Here is a 14,035-nt window from a genome sequence, read left to right as displayed (position 1 = left end):
CTGTATTCGATTATACTGGGGATTTACTGATTATACGAGTTGATCAGGAAGTTTATCGGCAATGTTGTTCCCACTGTGACTATTAAACCCTAGCCTAACCAGAAACCGTGGATACATGGCGGCATTCGCACAAAATTGAAAGCGCAAACCACTGCATTTAACCATGGCAAGGGGACAGGGAATATGGCCGAATACAAACAGTGTGTTTACTCCCTCCGCAAGGCAATCAAACAGGTAAAACGTCAGTATAGAGACAAAGTGGAGAGTCGCAATTCAACAGCTCAGACACGAAACGTATGTGCCAGGGTGTCTACAGACAATCAGGGATAGCAAATGGAAAACCAGCCAAGTCGTGGACACAAACATCTTGCATCCGGACAAGCTGAACACCTTCTTCTCTCGCTTTGAGGATAATACAGTGCCACCGACGCGGCACGCTACCAAGGACTGTGGGCTCTCCTCCTCCGTGGCCGACGTGAGTAAGACATTTAGATGTGTTAACCCTCGCAAGGCTGCAGGCCCAGACGGCATCCCTAGCCGCGTCCTCAGAGCATGCACAGACCAGCTGGCTGGTGTGTTTACGGACATATTCAATCTCTCCCTATCCCAGTCTGCTATCCCCACATGCTTCAAGATGGCCACCATTGTTCCTGTACCCAAGAAAGCAAAAGGTAACTGAACTAAATGACAAATCTGTCATCATGAAGTGCTTTGAGAGACTAGTCAAGGATCATACCACCTCTACCTTACCTGACACCCTAGACCCAGTTCAGTTTGCATACCACCCCAATAGATCCACAGACGATGCAATCGCCATCGCAACGCACACTGCCCTATCCCATCTGGTCAAGAGGAATACCTATGTAAGAATGCTGTTAATTGACAATAGCTCAGCATTCAACACCCTAGTACCCTCCAAGCTCATCATTGCGCCCTGTGCAACTGGGTCCTGGACTTCCTGACGGGCCGGCCCCCAGGAGGTGAAGGCAGGAAACAGCAGCTCCACTTCGCTGATCCTCAATACAGGGGCCCCACAAGGGTGCATGCTCAGCCCTCTCCTGTGCTCCCTGTTCACCCATGACTGCGTGGCCATGCACGCCTCCAACTCAATCATCAAGTTTGCAGACGACACAACAGTAGTTAGGCTTGATTACCAACAATGACGAGACGGCCTACAGGGAGAAGGTGAGGGCCGTGGGAGACGAGACGGCCTCCAGGGAGGAGGTGAGGGCCGTGGGAGACGAGACAGCCTCCAGAGAGGAGGTGAGGGCCGTGGGAGACGAGACAGCCTCCAGGGAGGAGGTGAGGGCCCTGGGAGACGAGACAGCCTCCAGGGAGGAGGTGAGGGCCCTGGGAGACGAGACAGCCTCCAGGGAGGAGGTGAGGGCCGTGGGAGACGAGACAGCCTCCAGGGAGGAGGTGAGGGCCGTGGGAGACGAGACAGCCTCCAGGGAGGAGGTGAGGGCCCTCGGAGACGAGGCAGCCTACAGGGAGGAGGTGAGGGCCGTGGGAGACGAGACAGCCTCCAGGGAGGAGGTGAGGGCCCTGGGAGACGAGGCAGCCTACAGGGAGGAGGTGAGGGCCGTGGGAGACGAGACAGCCTCCAGGGAGGAGGTGAGGGCCCTGGGAGACGAGACAGCCTCCAGGGAGGAGGTGAGGGCCGTGGGAGACGAGACAGCCTCCAGGGAGGAGGTGAGGGCCCTGGGAGACGAGACAGCCTCCAGGGAGGAGGTGAGGGCCCTGGGAGACGAGACAGCCTCCAGGGAGGAGGTGAGGGCCCTGGGAGACGAGACAGCCTCCAGGGAGGAGGTGAGGGCTCTGGGAGACGAGACAGCCTCCAGGGAGGAGGTGAGGGCTCTGGGAGACGAGACAGCCTCCAGGTAGGAGGTGAGGGCCGTGGGAGACGAGACAGCCTCCAGGGGAGGAGGTGAGGGCCGTGGGAGACGAGACAGCCTCCAGGGGAGGAGGTGAGGGCCCTGGGAGACGAGACGGCCTCCAGGGAGGAGGTGAGGGCCCTGGGAAGACGAGACAGCCTCCAGGGAGGAGGTGAGGGCCCTGGGAGACGAGACAGCCTACAGGGAGGAGGTGAGGACCCTGGGAGACGAGACAGCCTCCAGGGAGGAGGTGAGGGCCCTGGGAGACGAGACAGCCTCCAGGGAGGAGGTGAGGGCCCTGGGAGACGAGACAGCCTACAGGGAGGAGGTGAGGGCCCTGGGAGACGAGACAGCCTACAGGGAGGAGGTGAGGGCCCTCGGAGACGAGACAGCCTCCAGGGAGGAGGTGAGGGCCCTCGGAGACGAGACAGCCTCCAGGGAGGAGGTGAGGACCCTGGGAGACGAGACAGCCTCCAGGGAGGAGGTGAGGGCCGTGGGAGACGAGACAGCCTCCAGGGAGGAGGTGAGGGCTCTGGGAGTGTGGTGCCAGGAAAATAACCTCTCACTCAACGTCAACAAAACAAAAGGAGATGATCGTGGACTTCAGGAAAGAGCAGAGGGAGCACCCCCCCATCCACATCGATGGGACAGTAGCGGAGAAGGTGGAAAGTTCCTTGGCGTACACGTCACTGACAAACTGAAATGGTCCACCCACACAGACAAGAGGCTGAAGAAATTTGGCTTGGCACTTAAAACCCACAAACTTTTACAGATGCACAACCGAGAGCATCCTGTCGGGCTGTATCACCGCCTGGTACGGCAACTGCACCGCCTTCAACTGCAAGGCTCTCCAGAGGGTAGTGCGGTCTGCACAACGCATCACCGGGGGAAAACTACCTGCCCTCCAGGACACCTACACCACCCGATGTCACAGGAAGGCCAAAAAGATCAAGGACAACAACCACCCGAGCCACTTCCTGTTCACCCCACTATCATCCAGAAGGCGAGGTCAGTACAGGTGCATCAAAGCTGGGGACCGAGAGACTGAAAAACAGTCAAGCCATGTTTCTGTTTCAGTCTGTAGTCAGTTAGTCAAGCCATGTTTCCGTTTCAGTCTGTAGTCAGTTAGTGAAGCCATGTTTCCGTTTCAGTCTGTAGTCAGTTAGTGAAGCCATGTTTCCGTTTCAGTCTGTAGTCAGTTAGTGAAGCCATGTTCCCGTTTCAGTCTGTAGTCAGTTAGTGAAGCCATGTTTCCGTTTCAGTCTGTAGTCAGTTAGTGAAGCCATGTTTCCGTTTCAGTCTGTAGTCAGTTAGTGAAGCCATGTTTCTGTTTCAGTCTGTAGTCAGTTAGTGAAGCCATGTTCCCGTTTCAGTCTGTAGTCAGTTAGTGAAGCCATGTTTCTGTTTCAGTCTGTAGTCAGTTAGTGAAGCCATGTTCCCGTTTCAGTCTGTAGTCAGTTAGTGAAGCCATGTTCCCGTTTCAGTCTGTAGTCAGTTAGTGAAGCCATGTTTCAGTCTGTAGTCAGTTAGTGAAGCCATGTTTCTGTTTCAGTCTGTAGTCAGTTAGTGAAGCCATGTTCCCGTTTCAGTCTGTAGTCAGTTAGTGAAGCCATGTTCCCGTTTCAGTCTGTAGTCAGTTAGTGAAGCCATGTTTCAGTCTGTAGTCAGTTAGTGAAGCCATGTTCCCATTTCAGTCTGTAGTCAGTTAGTGAAGCCATGTTCCCATTTCAGTCTGTAGTCAGTTAGTGAAGCCATGTTTCCGTTTCAGTCTGTAGTCAGTTAGTGAAGCCATGTTTCCCTTTCAGTCTGTAGTCAGTTAGTGAAGCCATGTTTCCGTTTCAGTCTGTAGTCAGTTAGTGAAGCCATGTTCCCGTTTCAGTCTGTAGTCAGTTAGTGAAGCCATGTTTCTGTTTCAGTCTGTAGTCAGTTAGTGAAGCCATGTTCCCGTTTCAGTCTGTAGTCAGTTAGTGAAGCCATGTTCCCGTTTCAGTCTGTAGTCAGTTAGTGAAGCCATGTTTCAGTCTGTAGTCAGTTAGTGAAGCCATGTTTCTGTTTCAGTCTGTAGTCAGTTAGTGAAGCCATGTTCCCATTTCAGTCTGTAGTCAGTTAGGGAAGCCATGTTCCCGTTTCAGTCTGTAGTCAGTTAGTGAAGCCATGTTCCCGTTTCAGTCTGTAGTCAGTTAGTGAAGCCATGTTCCCGTTTCAGTCTGTAGTCAGTTAGTGAAGCCATGTTCCCGTTTCAGTCTGTAGTCAGTTAGTGAAGCCATGTTCCCGTTTCAGTCTGTAGTCAGTTAGTGAAGCCATGTTCCCGTTTCAGTCTGTAGTCAGTTAGTGAAGCCATGTTCCCGTTTCAGTCTGTAGTCAGTTAGTGAAGCCATGTTCCTGTTTCAGTCTGTAGTCAGTTAGTGAAGCCATGTTCCCGTTTCAGTCTGTAGTCAGTTAGTGAAGCCATGTTCCCGTTTCAGTCTGTAGTCAGTTAGTGAAGCCATGTTCCCGTTTCAGTCTGTAGTCAGTTAGTGAAGCCATGTTCCCGTTTCAGTCTGTAGTCAGTTAGTGAAGCCATGTTTCAGTCTGTAGTCAGTTAGTGAAGCCATGTTCCCATTTCAGTCTGTAGTCAGTTAGTGAAGCCATGTTTCCGTTTCAGTCTGTAGTCAGTTAGTGAAGCCATGTTTCCGTTTCAGTCTGTAGTCAGTTAGTGAAGCCATGTTTCCGTTTCAGTCTGTAGTCAGTTAGTGAAGCCATGTTCCCGTTTCAGTCTGTATTCAGTTAGTGAAGCCATGTTTCCGTTTCAGTCTGTAGTCAGTTAGTGAAGCCATGTTCCCGTTTCAGTCTGTATTCAGTTAGTGAAGCCATGTTTCAGTCTGTAGTCATTTAGTGAAGCCATGTTTCAGTCTGTAGTCAGTTAGTGAAGCCATGTTCCCGTTTCAGTCTGTATTCAGTTAGTGAAGCCATGTTTCCGTTTCAGTCTGTAGTCAGTTAGTGAAGCCATGTTCCCGTTTCAGTCTGTATTCAGTTAGTGAAGCCATGTTTCAGTCTGTAGTCATTTAGTGAAGCCATGTTTCAGTCTGTATTCAGTTAGTGAAGCCATGTTCCCGTTTCAGTCTGTAGTCAAGTCAAATGTTATTTGTCACATGTGCAGAATACAACCTTACAGTGAAATGCTTACTAACAAGCCCTTAATAACCATCAATGCAGTTTCAAGAAAACACCTAAAAAAAAAGTCAGTTGAATGCATTCAGTTGTCCACCTGACTAGGTATTCCACCTTTCCCTGTTGATGAAGCCAGTGACTGAAGCGGTGAAGTCCTCAATGCCATCTGAAGAATGTCCTGTAGTTTAGAATCACTGTGGGGACGACGTCCTCGATGCTTATTGATGAAGCCAGTGACCGATGAGGTGTACTCCTCAATGCCATCTGAAGAATCCCAGAACATGTTCCAGTCTGTGATAGCAAAACAGTCCTGTAGCTTAGCATCTGCTTCATCTGACCACTTTTTTATAGACCGAGTCACTGGTGCTTCCTGATTTAGTTTTTGCTTGTAGGCAGGAAGCAGGAGGATAGAATTATGGTCAGATTTGCCAAGTGGTGGGCGAGGGAGAGCTTTGTACGAGTCTCTGTGTGGAGTACAGGTGGTCTAGAGGTTTTTTCCCTCTGGTTGCACATTTAACACGCTGGTAGATATGAGGCAAAACTGATTTTGGGTTGAACGTTGGCTAACAGTACGGATGGCAAAGGCAGATTAGCCACTCGTCGCCTGATCCTCACAAGGCGATCTCCTTCCGCGAAATCTCTGTTTGTTTCTCCAGCGAATGACGTCGGATGTTGGCCTGTTTGGGTGTTTGGAGTATATCATTCCCGTCCGACTCATTAAAGATCAATTCTTTGTCCGGTTCGAGGTGAGTAATCGCTGTTCTGATATCCAGAAGCTCTTTTCAGTCATAAGAGACGGTGGCAGAAACATTACGGACAAAATAAGTTACAAACAAAGTGTCAAAACAAAACAGAACAGCACGGCTGGTTAGGAGCCAATAAAACACGGCAGTTATCCTCTCCAGGACATATAGAGAGTTAGTCAATTCATGTTTCTGTTTCAGTCTGTAAACTCCAGCCACAGCTCAGCCACACAGCCTCTCAGCCACACAGCCTCTCAGCCTCTCAGCCACACAGCCCCTCAGCCACACAGCCCCTCAGCCACACAGCCTCTCAGCCACACAGCCTCTCAGCCTCTCAGCCACACAGCCCCTCAGCCACACAGCCTCTCAGCCACACAGCCTCTCAGCCACACAGCCTCTCAGCCACACAGCCTCTCAGCCACACAGCCTCTCAGCCACACAGCCTCTCCTCAGCCACACAGCCTCTCCTCAGCCACACAGCCTCTCAGCCACACAGCCACACAGCCTCTCAGCCACACAGTCTCTCCTCAGCCCCACAGCCTCTCAGCCACACAGCCTCTCAGCCACACAGTCTCTCCTCAGCCCCACAGCCTCTCAGCCACACAGCCCCTCAGCCACACAGCCCCTCAGCCACACAGCCACACAGCCTCTCAGCCACACAGCCACACAGTCTCACAGCCTCTCAGCCACACAGCCTCTCCTCAGCCACACAGCCTCTCCTCAGCCACACAGCCTCTCCTCAGCCACACAGCCTCTCCTCAGCCTCTCCTCAGCCACACAGCCTCTCCTCAGCCGCTCCTCAGCCACACAGCCTCTCCTCAGCCACACAGCCACACAGCCTCTCAGCCACACAGCCACACAGCCTCTCAGCCACACAGCCACACAGTCTCTCCTCAGCCACACAGCCTCTCCTCAGCCACACAGCCTCTCCTCAGCCACACAGCCTCTCCTCAGCCACACAGCCTCTCCTCAGCCACACAGCCTCTCCTCAGCCACACAGCCTCTCCTCAGCCACACAGCCTCTCAGCCACACCGCCACTCAGCCTCTCCTCGGCCACACAGCCTCTCCTCGGCCACACAGCCTCTCCTCGGCCACACAGCCTCTCCTCGGCCACACAGCCTCTCAGCCACACAGCCACACAGCCTCTCCTCAGCCACACAGCCTCTCCTCGGCCACACAGCCTCTCCTCGGCCACACAGCCTCTCCTCGGCCACACAGCCTCTCCACGGCCACACAGCCTCGCCTCAGCCTCTCCTCAGCCACACAGCCTCGCCTCAGCCTCTCCTCAGCCACACAGCCTCGCCTCAGCCTCTCCTCAGCCACACAGCCTCGCCTCAGCCTCGCCTCAGCCACACAGCCTCTCCTCAGCCACACAGCCTCCCCTCAGCCACACAGCCTCCCCTCAGCCACACAGCCTCCCCTCAGCCACACAGCCTCCCCTCAGCCACACAGCCTCCCCTCAGCCACACAGCCTCCCCTCAGCCACACAGCCTCCCCTCAGCCACACAGCCTCCCCTCAGCCACACAGCCTCTCCTCAGCCACACAGCCTCTCCTCTCTATCATCCAACTAACTACTGGGACATGATAAACGGAGGACAGAAGAATCTGGGACAGGAGAGCTAAAACTGTCTGATATTCTGAAGTGCTGCTGCTCGCTAACCTAACTGCTGCTCGCTAACCTAACTGCTGCTCTCATCGCTAACTGCTGCTCTCATCGCTAACTGCCGCTCGCTAACTGCTCGCTACATAGAGAGTTCCTGAGAGTCTGCCTGTCTGTCTGTTTAGAAGCAAGAGGAGGAGGGAGAGGACAAGGAGAAGGAGGAGCAGAAGGAAGATGAAGAGAAGCTGGCAGAGGAGAAGAAGAGGAGCAGGAGGAGAAGAGGAGTGTTACCGATGTCCCAGTGTTCATAGCAGACAGTAACCTCTGTCTCCACCTGTCTTTCCCTGCCGCCACGTCCTCCTCCCGCTGCACAGGCTGCAACACAGAGCATGGCTGAACACAGGACACACAGCCAACACACACACGCCTTCCCACCGTCCAATCATATCCCTCCAGCCAACACACACGCCTTCCCACCGTCCAACCATATCCCTCCAGCCAACACACACGCCTTCCCACCCTCCAACCAACCCCCCCCATCTCAACTCAGTCCCCTGGGCTTTCTACCGAGCCCCCCCATCTCATCTCAGTCCCCCTGGGCTTTCTACCGTAGCCCCCCCATCTCATCTCAGTCCCCCTGGGCTTTCTACCGTAGCCCCCCCCATCTCATCAGCCCCCCCATCTCATCTCAGTCCCCCTGGGCTTTCTACCGTAGCCCCCCCATCTCAACTCAGTCCCCCTGGGCTTTCTACCGTAGCCCCCCCCCATCTCATCTCAGTCCCCCTGGGCTTTCTACCGTAGCCCCCCCCCATCTCATCTCAGTCCCCCTGGGCTTTCTACCGTAGCCCCCCCCCATCTCATCTCAGTCCCCCTGGGCTTTCTACCGGTAGAAAGATGGTATTTGCACATTAGCAACAGATCAAACACCTGGTGAGGGGTTTTAAATCCTGAGAGGAGCTAAAGATATCCCCACCTCTATCTTCCTCTTCTTCTTCTTGTCATTCTTCTTCTCCTTGTTCCTCATCATCTGTCTCTTCTGGAGCAGGACGGTTTCATACTTGGGCCTCGGGTGGTCCTGGGGAGAAGAGAGATCAGCTCATTCATTCTGATGCTCAGGGTCAGTGATGAGGACCTGGACTGGGGTCAGCTGGAGTGGAGTAACCTGCACGTTAAGGAGTATAGTAACCTGCCCGTTAAGGAGTGGAGTAACCTGCCCATTAAGGAGTGGAGTATAGTAACCTGCCCATTAAGGAGTGGAGTAACCTGCCCATTAAGGAGTGGAGTATAGTAACCTGCCCATTAAGGAGTGGAGTAACCTGCCCGTTAAGGAGTGGAGTATAGTAACCTGCCCGTTAAGGAGTGGAGTATAGTAACCTGCCCATTAAGGAGTGGAGTAACCTGCCCATTAAGGAGTGGAGTATAGTAACCTGCCCATTAAGGAGTGGAGTAACCTGCCCGTTAAGGAGTGGAGTATAGTAACCTGCCCGTTAAGGAGTGGAGTATAGTAACCTGTCCATTAAGGAGTGGAGTATAGTAACCTGTCCATTAAGGAGTGGAGTAACCTGCCCATTAAGGAGTGGAGTATAGTAACATGCCCATTAAGGAGTGGAGTAACCTGCACGTTAAGGAGTATAGTAACCTGCCCGTTAAGGAGTGGAGTAACCTGCCCATTAAGGAGTGGAGTATAGTAACCTGCCCGTTAAGGAGTGGAGTAACCTGCCCATTAAGGAGTGGAGTATAGTAACCTGCCCATTAAGGAGTGGAGTAACCTGCCCATTAAGGAGTGGAGTATAGTAACCTGCCCATTAAGGAGTGGAGTAACCTGCCCGTTAAGGAGTGGAGTATAGTAACCTGACCGTTAAGGAGTGGAGTATAGTAACCTGTCCATTAAGGAGTGGAGTATAGTAACCTGTCCATTAAGGAGTGGAGTAACCTGCCCATTAAGGAGTGGAGTATAGTAACATGCCCATTAAGGAGTGGAGTAACCTGCCCATTAAGGAGTGGAGTATAGTAACATGCCCATTAAGGAGTGGAGTAACCTGCCCATTAAGGAGTGGAGTATAGTAACCTGCCCATTAAGGAGTGGAGTAACCTGCCCATTAAGGAGTGGAGTAACATGCCCATTAAGGAGTGGAGTAACCTGCCCGTTAAGGAGTGGAGTATAGTAACATGCCCATTAAGGAGTGGAGTAACCTGTCCATTAAGGAGTGGAGTATAGTAACCTGCCCATTAAGGAGTGGAGTAACCTGCCCATTAAGGAGTGGAGTATAGTAACCTGCCCATTAAGGAGTGGAGTATAGTAACCTGCCCATTAAGGAGTGGAGTATAGTAACCTGCCCATTAAGGAGTGGAGTATAGTAACCTGCCCATTAAGGAGTGGAGTATAGTAACCTGCCCATTAAGGAGTGGAGTATAGTAACCTGCCCATTAAGGAGTGGAGTAACCTGCCCATTAAGGAGTGGAGTAACCTGCCCATTAAGGAGTGGAGTATAGTAACCTGCCCATTAAGGAGTGGAGTATAGTAACCTGCCCATTAAGGAGTGGAGTATAGTAACCTGCCCATTAAGGAGTGGAGTATAGTAACCTGCCCGTTAAGGAGTGGAGTATAGTAACCTGCCCATTAAGGAGTGGAGTAACCTGCCCATTAAGGAGTGGAGTAACCTGCCCATTAAGGAGTGGAGTAACCTGCCCGTTAAGGAGTGGAGTATAGTAACCTGCCCATTAAGGAGTGGAGTATAGTAACCTGCCCATTAAGGAGTGGAGTATAGTAACCTGCCCATTAAGGAGTGGAGTATAGTAACCTGCCCATTAAGGAGTGGAGTATAGTAACCTGCCCATTAAGGAGTGGAGTATAGTAACCTGCCCATTAAGGAGTGGAGTAACCTGTCCATTAAGGAGTGGAGTATAGTAACCTGCCTATTAAGGAGTGGAGTATAGTAACCTGCCCATTAAGGAGTGGAGTATAGTAACCTGCCCATTAAGGAGTGGAGTATAGTAACCTGCCCATTAAGGAGTGGAGTAACCTGCCCATTAAGGAGTGGAGTATAGTAACCTGCCCATTAAGGAGTGGAGTAACCTGCCCATTAAGGAGTGGAGTATAGTAACCTGCCCATTAAGGAGTGGAGTATAGTAACCTGCCCATTAAGGAGTGGAGTATAGTAACCTGCCCATTAAGGAGTGGAGTATAGTAACCTGCCCATTAAGGAGTGGAGTAACCTGCCCATTAAGGAGTGGAGTAACCTGCCCATTAAGGAGTGGAGTAACCTGCCCATTAAGGAGTGGAGTATAGTAACCTGCCCATTGAGGAGTGGAGTATAGTAACCTGCCCATTAAGGAGTGGAGTATAGTAACCTGCCCATTAAGGAGTGGAGTATAGTAACCTGCCCATTAAGGAGTGGAGTATAGTAACCTGCCCATTAAGGAGTGGAGTATAGTAACCTGCCCATTAAGGAGTGGAGTATAGTAACCTGCCCATTAAGGAGTGGAGTATAGTAACCTGCCCATTAAGGAGTGGAGTATAGTAACCTGCCCATTAAGGAGTGGAGTAACCTGCCCATTAAGGAGTGGAGTATAGTAACCTGCCCATTAAGGAGTGGAGTATAGTAACCTGCCCATTAAGGAGTGGAGTATAGTAACCTGCCCGTTAAGGAGTGGAGTATAGTAACCTGCCCATTAAGGAGTGGAGTAACCTGCCCATTAAGGAGTGGAGTAACCTGCCCATTAAGGAGTGGAGTAACCTGCCCGTTAAGGAGTGGAGTATAGTAACCTGCCCATTGAGGAGTGGAGTATAGTAACCTGCCCATTAAGGAGTGGAGTATAGTAACCTGCCCATTAAGGAGTGGAGTATAGTAACCTGTCCATTAAGGAGTGGAGTATAGTAACCTGCCCATTAAGGAGTGGAGTATAGTAACCTGCCCATTAAGGAGTGGAGTATAGTAACCTGCCCGTTAAGGAGTGGAGTATAGTAACCTGTCCATTAAGGAGTGGAGTAACCTGCCCGTTAAGGAGTGGAGTATAGTAACCTGCCCATTAAGGAGTGGAGTATAGTAACCTGCCCATTAAGGAGTGGAGTATAGTAACCTGCCCATTAAGGAGTGGAGTATAGTAACCTGTCCGTTAAGGAGTGGAGTATAGTAACCTGCCCGTTAAGGAGTGGAGTATAGTAACCTGCCCATTAAGGAGTGGAGTATAGTAACCTGCCCATTAAGGAGTGGAGTATAGTAACCTGCCCATTAAGGAGTGGAGTATAGTAACCTGCCCATTAAGGAGTGGAGTAACCTGTCCATTAAGGAGTGGAGTATAGTAACCTGCCCATTAAATAGTGGAGTATAGTAACCTGCCCATTAAGGAGTGGAGTATAGTAACCTGCCCATTAAGGAGTGGAGTATAGTAACCTGCCCATTAAGGAGTGGAGTATAGTAACCTGCCCATTAAGGAGTGGAGTATAGTAACCTGCCCATTAAGGAGTGGAGTAACCTGCCCATTAAGGAGTGGAGTATAGTAACCTGCCCATTAAGGAGTGGAGTATTGTAACCTGCCCATTAAGGAGTGGAGTATAGTAACCTGCCCATTAAGGAGTGGAGTATAGTAACCTGCCCATTAAGGAGTATAGTAACCTGCCCATTAAGGAGTGGAGTATAGTAACCTGCCCATTAAGGAGTGGAGTAACCTGCCCATTAAGGAGTATAGTAACCTGCCCATTAAGGAGTATAGTAACCTGCCCATTAAGGAGTGGAGTATAGTAACCTGCCCATTAAGGAGTGGAGTAACCTGCCCATTAATTAAGGAGTGGAGTAACCTGCCCATTAATTAAGGAGTGGAGTAACCTGCCCATTAAGGAGTGGAGTATAGTAACCTGCCCATTAAGGAGTGGAGTATAGTAACCTGCCCATTAAGGAGTGGAGTATAGTAACCTGCCCATTAAGGAGTGGAGTAACCTCCCCATTAAGGAGTGGAGTAACCTGCCCATTAAGGAGTGGAGTATAGTAACCTGCCCATTAAGGAGTGGAGTAACCTGCCCATTAAGGAGTGGAGTATAGTAACCTGCCCATTAAGGAGTGGAGTATAGTAACCTGCCCATTAAGGAGTGGAGTATAGTAACCTGCCCGTTAAGGAGTGGAGTATAGTAACCTGTCCATTAAGGAGTGGAGTAACCTGCCCATTAAGGAGTGGAGTATAGTAACCTGCCCATTAAGGAGTGTAGTATAGTAACCTGCCCGTTAAGGAGTGGAGTATAGTAACCTGCCCATTAAGGAGTGGAGTATAGTAACCTACCCGTTAAGGAGTGGAGTAACCTGCCCGTTAAGGAGTGGAGTATAGTAACCTGCCCATTAAGGAGTGGAGTAACCTGCCCATTAAGGAGTGGAGTAACCTGCCCATTAAGGAGTGGAGTATAGTAACTGAGGTGGGATGTGGTGGGATGGGTTGGGATGGGATGTGGTGTGGTATGGTAATGGTATGGTGTGATATGGTAATGGTGTGATATGGTAATGGTTTGGTAATGGTGTTGTGTGGTATGGTAATGGTGTGGTATGGTAATGATGTGATATGTTAATGGTGTGATATGGTAATGGTGTGGTGTAATATGGTAATGGTGTGGTATGGTAATGGTGTGGTATGGTATGGTAATGGTGCGGTAATGGTGTGACGTGGTAATGGTGTGGGGTGAATGGTGTGGTGTGATATGGTAATGGTGTGGTGTGGTAATGGTGTGGCTATGATGTGGTAAAGTAATGGTGTGGTAAGGTAATGGTGTGATATGGTAATGGTGTGGTATGGGAATGGTGTGATATGGTAATGGTGTGAAATGGTAATGGTATTATATGGTAATGGAAATGGTGTGATATGGTAATGGTGTGGTGTGGTATGGTAATGGTGTGGTATGTAATGGTGTGGTGTGGTAATGGTGTGAATGGTGTGAATGGTGTGGTGTGGTATGGTGTGGTATGGTAATGGTGTGATGTGAATGGTGTGGTATGGTAATGGTGTGATATGGTAATGGTGTGAATGGTGTGAATGGTGTGGTGTGGTATGGTGTGGTATGGTAATGGTGTGGTAACGGTGTTATATGGTAATGGTGTGGTATGTAATGGTGTTCTACGGTGATGGTGTGGTAATGGTGTGGTAATGGTGTGGTAATGGTGTGGTATGTAATGGTGTTCTACGGTGATGGTGTGGTAATGGAGTGGTAATGGTGTGATATGGTAATGGTGTGACATGGTAATGATGTGGTATGTAATGGCGTTCTACGGTAGTGGTGTGGTATGGTAATGGTGTGGTATGGTAATGGTGTGGTGTGAATGGTGTGGTGTGGTAAGGGTGTGGTTTGGTAATGGTGTGGTAATGGTGTGAAGGGTGTGGTATTGGTGTGATAATGGTGTGGTATGTAATGGTGTTCTATGGTACTGGTGTGGTAATGGTGTGATATGGTAATGTTGTGGTGTGGTATGTAATTGTCTGGTATGGTAATGGTGTGGTGTGTAATGGTGTGATATGGTAATGGTGTGGTATGGTAATGATGTGGTATGTAATGGCGTTCTACGGTAATGGTGTGGTGATGGTGTGGTATGGTAATGGTGTGGTAATGGTGAGGTGTGAGGGGTGTGGTAATGGTGTGGTAATGGTGTGGTGTGAAGGGTGTGGTAATGGGAATGGTGTGGTGATGGT

At 50.6% G+C, this 14,035-nt stretch overlaps 1 protein-coding gene across 1 annotated transcript in view; it reads right to left on the bottom strand.

Annotated features, from left to right (window-relative positions):
* The window catches only part of LOC106594071 (anoctamin-1), a 140,835-nt gene that overhangs the window by 88,944 nt on the left and 37,856 nt on the right, over positions 1 to 14,035 (bottom strand). Inside the window, 2 exon segments of the mRNA XM_045713591.1 lie at positions 7,661 to 7,729; positions 8,343 to 8,444. Coding sequence (XP_045569547.1) covers positions 7,661 to 7,729; positions 8,343 to 8,444 — 171 coding nt within the window.

This window comes from Salmo salar, unplaced genomic scaffold, assembly GCF_905237065.1.
Source record: "Salmo salar unplaced genomic scaffold, Ssal_v3.1, whole genome shotgun sequence".
Lineage (NCBI taxonomy): Eukaryota > Metazoa > Chordata > Actinopteri > Salmoniformes > Salmonidae > Salmo > Salmo salar.
Note: the sequence above shows the minus strand (reverse complement) of the source record. Positions and strands in the feature narration are given on the sequence as shown.